Source organism: Mizuhopecten yessoensis, unplaced genomic scaffold (genome assembly GCF_002113885.1).
Source record: "Mizuhopecten yessoensis strain PY_sf001 unplaced genomic scaffold, ASM211388v2 scaffold9985, whole genome shotgun sequence".
In the NCBI taxonomy this organism is placed as follows: Eukaryota; Metazoa; Mollusca; class Bivalvia; order Pectinida; family Pectinidae; genus Mizuhopecten; species Mizuhopecten yessoensis.
The window spans coordinates 237,107-253,234 of NW_018408321.1; the positions used below are offsets into that span (position 1 = coordinate 237,107).

The 16,128-nt window shown below is 36.1% G+C and overlaps 2 protein-coding genes across 2 annotated transcripts; both read right to left on the minus strand.

Moving 5' to 3' along the window:
* Positions 1–1,502: 1,502 nt before the first annotated feature.
* On the minus strand, positions 1,503–6,927 carry LOC110459190. Its single transcript, XM_021511333.1, has 5 exons — positions 6,881–6,927; positions 3,465–3,649; positions 2,673–3,266; positions 2,397–2,639; positions 1,503–2,102 (listed from the first exon to the last, which is right to left on the minus strand). Exons 1-5 carry the CDS (start codon positions 6,925–6,927, stop codon positions 1,606–1,608), a joined length of 1,566 nt encoding a protein of 521 aa, XP_021367008.1. The 3' UTR covers positions 1,503–1,605.
* On the minus strand, positions 5,916–14,771 carry LOC110459186 (alpha-soluble NSF attachment protein-like). Its single transcript, XM_021511330.1, has 9 exons — positions 14,582–14,771; positions 13,399–13,478; positions 12,765–12,881; positions 11,836–11,882; positions 11,064–11,141; positions 10,096–10,151; positions 9,682–9,766; positions 9,227–9,400; positions 5,916–8,284 (listed from the first exon to the last, which is right to left on the minus strand). Exons 1-9 carry the CDS (start codon positions 14,671–14,673, stop codon positions 8,138–8,140), a joined length of 876 nt encoding a protein of 291 aa, XP_021367005.1. The 5' UTR covers positions 14,674–14,771; the 3' UTR covers positions 5,916–8,137.
* Between the last annotated feature and the right edge of the window lie 1,357 nt (positions 14,772–16,128).

Here is a 16,128-nt window from a genome sequence, read left to right on the forward strand (position 1 = left end):
AGAGATCAAGGTTAGAGGTGTACACGTTATATGTGATTATCCACCGACAGCCTCATTACCGTAACATACAGATCAGAGAGGTCAAGGTTAGAGGTGTACACGTTATAGGTGATTATCCATTGACAGCCTTGTTACCGTAACATACAGATCAGAGAGGTCAAGGTTAGAGGTGTACACTTTATAGGTGATTATCCATTGACAGCCTTGTTACCGTAACATACAGATCAGAGAGGTCAAGGTCAAGAGCAGGTAACACATTACAAATGATTGTCAGTCTACGTGAGTGTTTCCATTGCCTACAGATCAGCAAGGTCAAGGTTGAAAACAGGTGTACATGCTATATATGATCGTCCATCGACAAGCTTTGTTGCCGTAACATACAGATCACCAAGGTCAAGAGCTGGTGTACAAATTACAAATGATTGTCAGTCTACATGATTGTTGTTGCACCAGTTAACCTAAGGATCAGCAAGGTCAGGGTTGAAGACAGGTGTATGTGCAAGTGATTCTGAGATGAGAGAATTACTGTTTTTTGGGCCTGTGCATTTGAATCATAATCAACTAGGTCAAAAGTTTCAGATAAATGTGTGTTATTATATACAAAGCGTGTCCTGAATGAGTATTTGTTATGTAATATATTGGTTATCATTAAATTATGTTATTGCTTTGAGCATAATGTGTAAAAATAAAGAGGGAAACCATACACCATTGGTGCTTTTGTTTATGGTCTGTCATTCACACACAATTGTTTTGTTTATCCTCAGTCGTTTACTCACTATGGGCATCATTTATATGACTCTGTTACAAAGAGAACATATCCTATCTGCAGTATTAAACTAGGTTTCATTGAACACCTCATGTACAAGTGCCCTAGTAGGCAAAATATGCTACGTTTGAAATGATTAAGATATTTATTGACGAACAAAATCAGCAAGTTTTGTTTACATTTACAATAACTGAGCTAGGCACTTTCAATTGGTCACTTTAAATGAAAGACACTTATCTAGATGCTAAATTTGAGTACATTATGGTAACTTATAGAGACAACCAAGACAACATGTCATAAATCACAGAGATGATAACTTGTACAGGTAACTGAGGTAGAACATTTAGGTCACAGACAATATTGACAAAGATTGATGAACCAAGTATTTAGCAACCAATTTATATTGAAGTGTAAATGTAATGTCACCACTCTGATTTCAATCATGGGACATATTTTTTCAAGCTGTCTAGTAGTGCCTGTTACTATTAGGGTATATTCCCTAAAACAAGAAGGCCACCATCTTGGATTTTGACATTTGAAATTTGTTCTCACTATATCTCAAGAAATATACTGGATGGATCATTCTGAAATTTCATATGTACATACAGTACCTACCATGGAGTGCTATATCCTTACTTCATATCAAGTACTTTAAACATATCCAGTCCAGGTGAGTGATACAGACCCTCTGGGCCTCTTGTTTAAAATTACAAAAGAAATAAAAACAAAAATTCTTTGATGATTTCAAACATTTATTTATCTTATCTTCTATAATTGAAGTTGGCAAACCACTGCTGGTATCTAACATGTACCTGGCTTATATCAGTACAGAGTGCAGACTACTGGATATACAGCTGGAATAGCACTACCAAGGAGCTGCAATGATGGAGCACACCTTGTATGAAGTAGCTACACTGATGGAGCACACCTTGTACTAAGTAGCTGTACTGATGGAGCACACCTTGTACAAAGTAGCTACACTGATGGAGTACATCTTGTACTAAGTAGCTACACTGATGGAGTACACCTTGTACTAAGTAGCTACATTGATGGAGCACACCTTGTACTAAGTACCGGTAGCTACACTGATGGAGTACACCTTGTACTAAGTAGTTGTACTGATGGAGCACACCCTGTACTAAGTAGTTGTACTGATGGAGCACCCCTTGTACTAAGTAGTTGTACTGATGGAGTACACCTTGTACTAAGTAGCTGTACTGATGGAGCACACCTTGTACAAAGTAGCTACACTGATGGAGTACACCTTGTACTAAGTACCGGTCGCTACACTGATGGAGCACACCTTGTACCAAATAGCTACACTGATGAAGCACACCTTGTACCAAATAGCTACACTGATCGAGCACACCTTGTACCAAGTAGCTACGCTGATGGAGCACACCTTGTACTAAGTAGCTACATTGATGGAGCACACCTTGTACTAAGTACCGGTAGCTACACTGATGGAGTACACCTTGTACTAAGTACCGGTAGCTACACTGATGGAGTACACCTTGTACTAAGTACCGGTAGCTACACTGATGGAGTACACCTTGTACTAAGTACCGGTAGCTACACTGATGGAGTACACCTTGTACTAAGTACCGGTCGCTACACTGATGGAGCACACCTTGTACCAAATAGCTACACTGATCGAGCACACCTTGTACCAAGTAGCTACGCTGATGGAGCACACCTTGTACTAAGTAGCTGTACTGATGGAGTACATCTTGTACTAAGTAGCTACACTGATGGAGCACTCCTTGTACTAAGTAGCTACACTGATGGAGTACACCTTGTACTAAGTACCGGTAGCTACACTGATGGAGTACACCTTGTACTAAGTACCGGTCGCTACACTGATGGAGCACACCTTGTACCAAATAGCTACACTGATGAAGCACACCTTGTACCAAATAGCTACACTGATGGAGCACACCTTGTACCAAATAGCTACACTGATGAAGCACACCTTGTACCAAATAGCTACACTGATGGAGCACACCTTGTACCAAATAGCTACACTGATGAAGCACACCTTGTACCAAATAGCTACACTGATGGAGCACACCTTGTACCAAATAGCTACACTGATGGAGCACACGTTGTACTAAGTAGCTACACTGATGGAGCACGCCTTGTACTAAGTAGCTACACTGATGGAGGACACCTTGTACTAAGTAGCTACACTGATGGAGCAAACCTTGTCCTAAGTAGCTACACTGATGGAGCACACCTTGTACCAAATAGCTACACTGATGAAGCACACCTTGTACCAAATAGCTACACTGATGGAGCACACGTTGTACTAAGTAGCTACACTGATGGAGCACTCCTTGTACTAAGTAGTTGTACTGATGGAGCACACCCTGTACTAAGTAGTTGTACTGATGGAGCACACCTTGTATGAAGTAGCTACACTGATGGAGCACACCTTGTACCAAATAGCTACACTGATGGAGCACACGTTGTACTAAGTAGCTACACTGATGGAGCACACCTTGCACTAAGTAGCTGCACTGATGGAGTACACCTTGTATGAAGTAGCTACACGGATGGAGCACACCTTGCACTAAGTAGCTGTACTGATGGAGTACCCCTTGTACTAAGTAGCTACACTGATGGAGTACACCTTGTATGAAGTAGCTACACTGATGGAGCACACCTTGCACTAAGTAGCTGTACTGATGGAGTACACCTTGTACTAAGTAGCTACACTGATGGAGCACACCTTGTACTAAGTAGCTACATTGATGGAGCACACCTTGTACTAAGTACCGGTAGCTACACTGATGGAGTACACCTTGTACTAAGTAGCTGTACTGATGGAGTACACCTTGTACTAAGTAGCTACACTGATGGAGTGCACTAGGTGCCTGGAAGCTTCACTGATTCAGCACACCTAGTACCATTGTGCTACACTGGTGGAATACACCTTGTACCAAGGAGATACACTGCTGGAGTGCACCATTTAACAGTAAAAAGGATTTAAAAAGGAGATGATGGAGCACAACTTCTGCTGAGAAAATACCCTGACGGATCACATCTTGTATCAAGGAGGTGTACTCATGCAGCATGCCTTATACCAAGTGTATATTTTTATTTCTTTTTTTACTGTATGAAACTCCATTTACAAACGAACTACATAATGTCTTATAGTATTACAAATAAATATCATTTGAAATCGGATGTAAATCAGCTTGGTAGTGTAATAAATCCTTCAGTGCTACACATGCATAGAAAAGCTAAACAGGACCAAGCTTTGTTCACAGACATGGTTCAAACAGCTTGATTCAGTATTTGTGGATAGATCATGTTTAAAACTGCTTTAATAACGAGTCGGCTCACATGGTTTACAATAAATACGAGACATGGAGTACTCCCAACCTCTACTTAGGATAAAATGGATCTCCACTAAGGAGAGGGTATACATGTTTACATCAGCTTTATTAATGTCAAGTTATAAATATATTGCATGAGAAATGTACTTCAACATCAACACCTACAGCGTGTAGAAATGTACTTAAACATCAACACCTACAGCCAGTAGAAAATATCTAGCTAATACACGGACAAACTGGGATAACAAATCAACAATCACAACATATATATTTAAAAACAATCAACCTTCAACCTTTTATAAGGATGTTAAGTTGGATGTGCAAATGTTTTTAGTCCACAATGCAACATCATCATAAATCACTTCTCATCTATACTAAGTCAGTCAATGGAGTGTCATATTGACATGAAAAAGGACAACACATACACTGTGAATGATGTACACCAACTAACCAGTATAATACATACAGGTTTATAGCATAGCCTCACTATGACCTTGTGGGGTATTAGCCTGTCTGCAGGTTAACAAAGTATCGTATTCATCTCGACTATATATAATGCTCTGTATGACTATAGTTAACATATTTAGAAGTTCATCCTTACATATATTACTTTATAAATTCTATGTGGGGTCACTGTTGACAGGTGAACTACACAATTATCTGGTATAATACTTCATAGTGTACTGTGATTACATACTGCGACTACTTGAAATATATTCGTAGCATCCACCACAACAGATAATATTACAAAAACAATAGTATCTTGTTATTTGTATGGTAAAGTGCAGAAGATGGTATAAACAACAATTTAAGTAAAATAAAATAAAATGAATTTCTTCAGGTTTTAAATCAGCATACCAGTAAGAGGCCTCGGATCAGACAGTAACACCTGGGCCAAATGGGACTAATAGAATCTCTAAACCCCCTTCAGTGTTGAGATAGGGGAATTTCAACCCAGTGTTTGGCAACTTAAGAATCTTTCCCCGAGGATTGAGATTCCCCTATCTCACCCACAAGGGGGTGAATGATTCTTTTTCTCTTACCCTGTTCACTAATTGTGTATCATATTCATAATGTTATGTTTATGTTACAGGCTAAATTCAGGGTTGACGTGACATTGATGGATTGTTGACGTGACATCATACCATTGTTATGAACAGGGGAATCTCCCCCTCTCAATCCTAGGGTGAGACAAGGATATCTCACACTGGTAAAAGTGGGGATACACCTGTCCAGGGTAAGAGAAAAGGACATCTCACACTGGTAAAAGTATGGATACACCTGTCCAGGGTAAGAGAAAAGGACATCTCACACTGGTAAAAGTGTGGATACACCTCCAGGGTAAGAGATAAGGATATCTCACACTGGTAAAAGTGTGGATACACCTCCAGGGTAAGAGACAAGGATATCTCGCACTGGTAAAAGTGGGGATACACCTGTCCAGGGTAAGAGAAAAGGACATCTCACACCGGTAAAAGTGTGGATACACCTGTCCAGGGGAAGAGAAAAGGACATCTCACACCGGTAAAAGTGGGGATACACCTGTCCAGGGTAAGAGACAAGGATATCTCACACCGGGAAAAGTGTGGATACACCTGTCCAGGGTAAGAGAAAAGGACATCTCACACTGGAAAAAGTGTGGATACACCTCCAGGGTAAGAGACAAGGACATCTCACATCGGTAAAAGTGTGGAAACACCTGTCCAGGGTAAGAGAAAAGGATATCTCGCACCGGTAAAAGTGTGGATACACCTGTCCAGGGTAAGAGAAAAGGATATCTCGCACCGGTAAAAGTGTGGACACCTGTCCAGTGTAAGAGAAAAGGATATCTCACACCGGTAAAAGTGTGGATACACCTGTCCAGGGTAAGAGATCCACCTGTCCAGGGTGGGAGAAAAGGATATCTAACACCGGTAAGAGAAACTTCAGTCTGAACGGACACACTGTTGACTCTGCTGTAGTAACAATGGCCCTGTATTTAACCCCATGTTAGGGTTTTAACAATAACAGACCTCACAATTCACTTACAACAGAGAATTACAAAAGTATAGAAGTTACACAAATGCTGACGTTTAAACACAAGTATGACTAGGTAACCCAGCAGTTCCAACTCACTTCATAAAACAGGAATGTTCAACAATAGCATTTTTTATTTGATTTGATGGAGAAAAAATGATGGGTAAATCATTGATTTAGCATGGTCAGATGAAAATAAATCAATTCTAATGGTATACAAACAAAACACAAATGATTTCCAACCTTACATGATTTCATATTTGTATCCTGACAAGCATTTAAAAAAAAATATAGTACCAAAACATTATTTTTGGCAAATTTCCATGTTGCCATATATGAGAAAGATGAATCGGTATGTCCCCTTTCTGAAACCATATAATCAACATCAAACTGTTTAAGACCAAGTTATTCTTCTCAACATTATTTTATTCTGCTAATTAGGAACAATGCATCAATAGTACGCTGCACTCACACGTGACCAAAATCCAGGTATGTGTTATTCTTCAATGGTACTGTTGTGATGATTCTGATCATGTTCAGTTTTAATGGTATATCATTTAACCAGCCAAATGCATATAAATATGTATAATATACAATATCAGAGGGATAGCCTGTTAAGTGATGACAATCAAGTACAGCAAAACAACAATTAAGTTTCATAAATTATCTAACGGTATTACATCTCGTAAATGCTGTGTGTTTTACACTGACAAGGTATGTTGACCGGCGTTACACCATATCGACTTTTACAATTTACGGTATGTAAAATGTGCTGACCTGTATCACAACTCGTCCACTCTCCATCTTTAACACTGACAAAAAGTGTACTGTGAAAGTAAAAACAGGACATGATACTAACCAACTTGCTATATCTGTTACATATTCAAATCTGGCACAGAAACGTAAACCTCAGGAAACTACATGTACAAACATAACATGGCAACGGGGTGTAGTCCGAAGTTCTATTCTTAAATGAAGACAACAAATGTTTGTTCACCTATTTAAATACTTAGATTTTTTTCGTGAAATGCTTAGTGAACACACAATTCTTACGAACAAATTGTTCTTGTGTGACAAGATATATAATTTCAGTACCTATGACAACACACATAACAGGCTACACAACATGTCTCCCAGTAAATACTAGTGTTCCACCTTAATATACAGAGGAAACTTAACACACAAATTAAACACAATAAACCAATATGTGTGTAAACAGGGTCTTATTTACTGCTAATATAGACACACAATTGTATGGTTTTTTATTCTGATGGTATATTGTATGAAAACACAAAGAGTTATAAAATCTTGATAAAATCCTTCTTTTAACAAAAAGATCTGATTATTTTCTCATGATTCCATATCTCACAACCAGTTTTTAGAGTTACAAGGTTGAATCATTAAAAGATGAACATACTTTCCTTTTAAAATAATCAGTTTTCCACATTAAATGGGAATGACCTCTGATCCTGGTGACCTCTGACCTACCTAGTTAATTATAACCTATGACCTCTCACACAAGAACACTGTACCAATGAAACAAATAGTGTTGCATGGTTCAGTGGACAATAAGATAATAATACAATATGAAAAAAGTTTTTAAAACAAACTGAAAGCTTATTGTCCATCTATTTTAACATTTGACTTCTGAAACTTATTTTTAAAATTTCAGATGAAATATATCTGAAAAGATCTGTGACCAGCCTATGATACAAATGCATAGCATTGATTTGCATTTCATCAAACTGTTACAATTGGGTTACAGTTGAAATATGTCCTAAAACAATATCTACTCAATGGACAAGAACCTTGAAAATAATGAAATTGTAATACCAAGATGCTACAGTTTATTAATAAAACAAAACAGGCGGTTAGACTATTCAATACTGGGATGGGGTGGATACAGATTCTAACCACCAGCATTACTCACTGATATACATAACGGTGACAAATGTCACAGCGTAATAACAAAATGAAATCAATTGGCTAACAGTAATGATTAGACGATGAGAGGTTATCGGAGGTCCTCCGAGTTGATTGTTTTCTTGATACGTAAGAGTATGGTAGTCGTCCACTGGTCCAGTCGGGAGATACTGTCGTATTCCTTCACTGCATCAGTGTATGTGTCCGTGTTCTGTTCTTCACATGCCTCCAATAGTTTCTTTGAACAGAAAATTTTTTCTTTACCTGATAATTGGTAACAAGAGATCCCAGAGGGACCTTGGCATCCACTATCTTCAATCTAGGTAAGATAAATCTATTCCCTTCCCTTCTCTTATCTAATGCATTTAGTCATGTAAACAGTTAATGCACCTTGTGGTACCTTTTGATCAGAACATCATATTGCTGTGTATGACCATATTTTTTCAAAGTGAGGTTGTCATTCAAACTATTTACTAGCACTGTACATAATGTGTAACAAAGGAAACTAACATTTGAAATTGGAGAAAGATTTGTCAGATATTTTTTGAGAAATAATGATAATAAAGTGCAACTGTTGAAAACCAAGATGGCTGCCTCGTGGGCAGTTTTTTCTTCTGATCAGTCTTGAAAGAAAACATGCACAACTTATATATAATTAGGACCAATGAAAATCAATATATTCCAGCACTTTCTGAGAAATAGTGCTAACAAACTTCAGCTTTTAAGATGGTCTCCTGTTGGCGATCTTGGTTTTATTATCAGTTCCAAGAATAAGTATGTACAAGTGCGGATCATGGGAAACGTACATATAAATTACTAACATTCAGTACTATCTGAGAAATTCAAGAGTGCTGCCTGTCAGTCATCTTGGTTTTCTGCACAGTCCAAAAATTCAATGTGCATAACTAAGGACAATGAAGAGCCTACAGTTGAGATTTTAAAAATCCCTCCATTACTTTCTGAGAAATATTTAACTCTCAAAATTTAGGATGGCCAAAGAAAACACTCTCAGTATTCATTATGATCTGTTATGGAAGGAATTCATGCCACAAAATTTGACTCCGCAATTGATTATTATTACAACACGTCTACATAAAGAGCGTCTACATTAAGTAAATTGGCCTGATTAAAGAAGTCTGTAACATAGCAGGTTTGTTTGATCCAGTCATGATGTGCATACCTTGACAAGTTTGCACTCCCTCGAGTCGGTAAACTGGGGAAATATGTCCTCAAATTTCTTGATTGCAATTTGAGCATTGAGTACATCTACACACATGTGACACATGGCTGCCTTGAAGAAGTAGTCCTTAGCACTGTACTTGAGCAACTGGTTATCCATACAAGAAGTTCCAATCTGCAAGCAAGTATAACATATTGAAATTTCGGTTGGTCTAAGGGAGATAATTCAAAGAAAGTAATCAAGTTTCTTCTGTATGAACTGTAATTATGTGTTATGTTAATTATCTTCATATTAATATAGTAATTAATAATGATTAAATTAAATTCCTATTAAATCTTATAATTTATTCTGCTGAAAATACATAATTTTCTGTATGGAACCAATAAATTATGGTATATAGATAATGTCATGAAGAATTTATGTTGTTTTTGAGAGAAAATATTTGTAGAACTGACCTGCTCATATATCTCTATTGCCTTTTCATACTGCTCCAGCTGGGCTGCATAATGAGCTACCTTTACTAAGCACTTATTGGCTGAACTGGAATGTGGAAATGAAGGTTTCTTAGACATAAACCAAAGATTACTTAACATATCAAAACATAACATTACCTTCTATATACATGCCTACTTTCCTGAAATATTCCCACAAAATGCCAGCAAAAAACAAAGAGAATTAAACTAGTAATAATGTGACATTGTGATAGCATTCTGGTATTGGTCATGTCTTTTTGTCAGTAGTGATATTGCCCATATCAAACATTTCCCAAAGAAAACGCTCTCAGTAATCATTATGATCTGTTATGGAAGAATTTCATGCCACAAAAATTGACTCAGCAATTGATTATTATTACATAAAGATCATCATACCTCTTGGACTCCTCTCCTTTATAGTAATCAGCTGCTTGTTCATAGCTCGTTATAGCCTGAAACGGCAGAGAAGAGACAATGTACACTCTGGACTGAACTACAGAAGCGTGTACTGTATAAAAAGGAAATTTGTTCTAAGTTAAACCATGGACAAAGCGCTGATCATCAAGACTTAGTAATCTCAGCATGGTTCTGTTCAGCCATTTGACAAAAAAGAAATCAGCTGGTGATATAGTTTTTTTTATAACATCAAATCAATCTTAATATTTGCAGTTTAAATCACAACTAAAACGTGTTTGTGGCACATTCGTATATTCCCATTTCTGCTTTGATGACAACAGAACTAGAAGGAAGTTTTACCTAAAACGAAGATCTAAATGCAGTACACAGTCACCTTAAGTAAATGAAGCAAAAACAATATAGGTCATAGTGACCTACATGTGATATATTGGTTTGATGACTGCTGGATTTCTATCATTATATATATATAGTAATGGTGCTTAACACTAAATTGACCAAGATGTCCACAATGAGATGCATTAGTATGGTATGAATAATAAATGTTAAATTTGTTTTGAACACGAACAGAAATTGAAAACTTATTTTGCAGCTTTTAAAAACGCCTATTTCCATTGTGAAGCAAAGAGAGTAAATGACCCAGTGTCTCGAGACACTGATCAGTTGCACTCTTTGCTTCACATCGAGGCACTGGGTCATTTACACTCTTTACTTCACAACGGAAACAGACGTTTTTGAAAGCTGCAGAATAAGTTTTCAATTATTGTTTGTGTCCAAAACAAACTTAGCGTTTAATACCAAGATATCATACAGATGGAAGAAGCAAACACTGAATGCCCCATCCACATATGTTGCAGGAGCATAAAAATTTCTATATTTGCATTTATTTCCTATGGAGGCATCATAATACTTCATGATCATTGCAATGCTTTTAAATAAGCAAGGCTTACCTTTTCAATATCAACCAGTTCTGTTTCATAAATCTCAGCAATATTGACATGATGCTTCGCTGCAATTGAAAATCGTCCCTGGAAAAAAAAAAGTTTAATCTATTATTTAAAGACAAAGACCAAATATGGGTTAATAAAATTGTGTAAAACCAAACCACAATTTAAGAGTATGAAAGTAGGAGGATTTATCTATTTTATAGTAAATTTACTATGTCTCTCAGTTGACAGGGTGATTCGATTCTCCAAACTAAAGATATTTTCTCCCAAACCCAAACTTTTCTGTACGGAACTAATCAATTGATGTTTCCAAAACAACTCGGTAAAAACAGTGGAATCCAACAAGCTCCACTAAAACATAGTCAGGTTAAGAAGCTATCTCATTATATTTGTGTACTTAAACCCATTTGGCCACATACTCTTGGCCTAACAGCAGGACTCTTATTCATACACATACAGAGGAAACTGTGTCAGTTTGACTAATACACCACAAAATGTATACCTGGTAGTTTTATTCATAGATCTGAAGTTTGCCTGACGCTTTAATGTTCTTTGTGGACAAAATATATCTGAAATTCTTGCAGACATTATTCAGAATACAAACATGCTAAAAGCTTTAACTATTAAAACAAGGTAATAAATCCCTTAAAGTGTTTCAAATAATAAAGTACATGAAGTAATCTGTCTATGGACTCATAAGGGTATAAAAAGGGGCTCCCGTGCTTAGGAATCTAAATTACAGCAGACACCACTTTCTGAGACTCTTTATACATACCATATCCGTATATATTTCTACAGCTTTCAATAAACACGTTACAGCCTCTGAAAACAGTGCATCATTATAGAAATCAATTAATTTTTTAATTACAGTTATCAATTCAGTAGAGAAATTTTATATGTAACAAACATTTCTTTTTAAAATACTGAGCTGAACTTAATCATCACTAACGAAACATATTGGCCAAACAAACAAAAATAAGTGTTTCTAGGTCGGTCGGTGGGTGAGCCAGTAGGTAGGTAGGACTTCTTTGAAACTTGCCGAAACAGATTTGGGCAGGCATAAAACTTTGGTTAGATAGGGTTACCAGAAACACATATTTTTTGTTTGGCCTTTAGCTTATAAAAGTTTGATATCAACAAATATGATAACTAAAGTTACAGGCTGTAGCTGTTTTTAGGTATCAGTATGTTTATATAGCTGTTTTTAGGTATCAGTATGTTTATATAGCTGTTTTTAGGTATCAGTATGTTTATATAGCTGTTTTAATGACAGATAATATAGAAACCTGTCTACATAAAATTGGCTCCACCTGTAACAACAGTGCACACTAAGTGATACTGTTTATAAATACAAAAATGTGTGTATGATTAGAGCATCAAAGTTTACGTTTAAAGAGTGACGAAATAACGATAGTATGGTAAACACATAGGGTTATAAATATAGGTAATTGATATAGGTTTACACCAAGATACTTTATATAGATACCAAAAAAAACTACTTATGCTCTGTATATATTAACAGACATTTTACCAATTTTAATCTTTTAGTTGTTCTTGATAAGAGTAGAATCTCTGGAGTTAAAACTTTTTACCACTTTTAACCATTTCAGTTTCTTTGAATGTGTATAAAGTCTTTTGAGCTTTAGGCCCGGATTGACATTCTTGTGTTGTTGAGGGGCTGTTAAGTCTGTACAAAGTAGTTACCGTTAGGGTCAGCCTTCCGATAACAGTTTCCAGCATCTACGTAGTCTGTAGCAGCCTGATGATTACTTCCAACCTTCAGCTGTAACAATGCTGCTTTACAAAAGGAACTTCCTGCCTCTGAAAATGTTGAAATTAAAAATGGTCGAGTTCATTAACAGGGTTAAACTAAACACCTAATTACCAAGTTCTGACAGACAACTTAACAGAATAACAAAGTAAAATAAAGTAACTTTCTAATGGTAAAAGCATGGTTTATACTATTACCATATATAGTAAACACAACACCAATGTATTAATATCTACTATATTCAACAAATTGTTTTCTACATGTACACACCTCCAGATTTCATTGTAAATGGGCATATAAACACATGCGTTTAAAACCCAACACTTTTAACTGTCATTTCACATTTTTATTTTTTTTATTTTGTGCCTAAGTGATGGGTAGTTCTAGATTCTAAAGAAACCATGAACAAAAGTTGGTCAAGAATTTGTTTACAGCTCTCCTGCTTGTTTGCATGTTCACCTAGAAATGTCTCTTAAACATTTCTCATGTTGTAAAGTTAACATAAATAGATTAAATACCAAATGAAAGTGAAACTGAATTGAATGCTCGTATATGGTTTATACCGACCAGCCCATTTCTTCCCCATCTTGAACATGTTGGCAGCTCGTACATACAATTCTGCAGCATCCTCAAGCTTAGTCTGTGACCTGCCATCAACAAAATAACAACATTTTTTATTCATGGCTTTATATAAAAAACCCACATCATTTATCAGTATTTCAAACATATTTACTTAAATAATGAATTTGAAATATTTCATCCACTCTATCTAGCCTTGTTTGCTTTATGTTTATAATTATATTTGATCAGGGCAGGTTGTTTAACTCTACGACTATGACAAGCTAAGCTAGTCAATCTATAGGATACACTAAATAATTAATTTTTGAGTTTAGTTAATTATGAAAATGCATCTGTATTGCAGATTCAGCTAGGACTGGATTGTTTTCCAGTGATTGACCAGGTCGCTCAGTTTGTAGTGTCTGTATCAAGTTAATTTTTAAGATTGAATCTCGGTCAGGTCTGTTGCATTTGTAACATGAGAAAGAGAAATGCAATGACCAGGTCAGGGTTCAAACTCTGAACACTCCGAAATCTAAACAGACACTCTACCAATTGAGCTTTCTGGTTACACAGACAATGGCTCTTCTCCATGTCTTCATTCTGATCATTGTTAAATGACAAACATTTCAGTACTTGTACAAGAGGTTTTGATAATTCTCATAAGTTGTTTAATGTTAAAAAGATTATCAGCACTTAAACTAACATTTCCACCTGATTCCTTTTTCAAATAATGAGTTTCAGTGATTTTATATTTTAAGATTCTCCAGATTTTTTTTACTTCACAAAAAAGTACTGAAGCATCCTATTTTAGGTACCAAAATGTATATCCCTCAACCAACAGCAAATTCCATATGCAAGTATATTCAGAAGGCCTCAGGCTGAGGCTTTTCGGTCAATCACTATGTGTGCTGTGTCCCATATCAGTATAGCATATGTGTAATTCAGACATTTGTAACGAACCCTGTGGTTCAGTATAGAGACGACTAACAATATGTCATACTCGTGAATTTATCATGTCACTGTATAATAACAGTGCATACGCATTGCATGATAGCGAAGTTCGTCATGCAAGCCCCTTACGATATATACTCTGTATAAGGCATAACATCGGATTTTATAATAATAAAAATATTACGAAAATATTGATGGAGAGTCACAAGACGAACATAACAGGAAACGTCGCATCTACCCGAAAAGTGAAGCAAAAAATCCGACAGATGCTTTTTCTTTTTTCTCAGCGTCCATCAGCAAATGTTGAGCTTTCTCCTCGCTAAACGCCATGGTTTTCTTTAGTATATTGCCGAGGTTATTGCGAAGGATGTGTACGAGTGGACATTTGACACAACACACCACCTTATTTACTTCACATGAGTGTCTGGGTCACTTGTACACTTTGATTGGAGGAATTACTTTTAATTTATTATTTAAGCGTTCCAATAACCAAGATGGGTACCGTCACTTCCGGTTGTGTGGCATGACAAAAAGTTATTTTTGGCAACATACTCAAAATCAGAGTCAGAGTTTATCAAATGTAAAACGATATGTTTATATCCAGAGATTACATTTGTTACAAAACACAAGTATTCAAAAAATGTCTTAATATGCACTTATGATGTCGTTTGAAAGTTCTGCGATAGCTTAATTTTTGTTATTTCTGATTGTTAGTCTACAATAGGTCAGATGATGTTAAATATGCGTTCATATCGACATCATAGGGATAGCATATATATACGTGTCACCCTTGGATGCTGTAATGGTCATATTTGACTAAAAAGATCCCCATACATTCTTACTATTTACTGAGAGTTATGTCCCTATTGTGTTTGTCTCAGTAGGATTATTGTATGTAGTGAAGGAACTGAAAAGCTTGAAAATATAAAATACCGTTATACATTGAGGTCACAAAATTCCCGAAATGAAATCTCATAGGGCCTAGAACCTAGATGAACATAGAGCCACGGAATTAGATTAGATTATCTAAGTCCGTGATAGAGCCAATTAATTCAAAGTGAGTATTTTATCGGCATGGAGATATTTTTTTGCTGTTCAATAAAATGGTACCTGTATATTTCAGGAAAATATGAAATGTCCATCACATAGTGTAGAAGAAAATATTAGTGCTACATATTATGGCTAAATAACTGTCGACTGGATGATAACCTGAGTTTTAATTGTCCAATAGGTCTTTTGTGGCAAACACTTTATTTATAGCAAACTCTTGAAACCCATCATGGACAAATTCTTTGTATATGAAATTTGAAAATAAGATTTGATGGGTAAATCGCTATAAATTATAATCTTGCTAAACATATATATATCTTTTTAAAGGCCTTTGATCACTAGCCCTCCACCACAGTCCACTTGATTGCAGGCTAGGGTCGAGGCCTAATTGGGGCAGTCGCAAGGTACTGGTTGCAATACAGTGGTTCTTCCACAGGTACTCTGGTTTTCCTCCACCACCAAAACCTGGCTCATTAAATGGCCATAGCTGTAAGACATAAAGCACAAACAAACCAACTCTGGAATAAAACATACAACTACAAAATGTATAAATATTTAATGTATTTCTATGAGAAAACGCAGAATGTTCATCCAGGAAAATATATATAGCATAAAAATACTGTTAATATACTACAGAAAAATATACTCCCAAGAAAATGAATAAATTATTGCAAGGAAACAAAATATTACATCAAATACATATTTACAATATATTCCTTTTTTATTAAATTTGTA

Bases quoted from the DNA above. Each gene is read 5' to 3' on its own strand.
- LOC110459190 (XM_021511333.1), bottom strand. From the start codon at position 6,927: ATGGAGAGTGGACGAGTTGTGATACAGGTCAGCACATTTTACATACC. The intron at 3,267-3,464 runs GTGTACTCCATC...ACTTAGTGCAAG, and splicing joins GTGTAGCTACTTAGTACAAG to GTGTGCTCCATCAGTGTAGC. The intron at 2,103-2,396 runs GTGTGCTCCATC...ATTTGGTACAAG, and splicing joins GTGTAGCTATTTGGTACAAG to GTGTGCTTCATCAGTGTAGC.
- LOC110459186 (XM_021511330.1), bottom strand. From the start codon at position 14,673: ATGGCGTTTAGCGAGGAGAAAGCTCAACATTTGCTGATGGACGCTGAG. The intron at 13,479-14,581 runs GTAGATGCGACG...TGTTGATGGCAG, and splicing joins TTTTTTGCTTCACTTTTCGG to GTCACAGACTAAGCTTGAGG. The intron at 9,401-9,681 runs GTCAGTTCTACA...ACTTGCTTGCAG, and splicing joins CAATAGAGATATATGAGCAG to ATTGGAACTTCTTGTATGGA.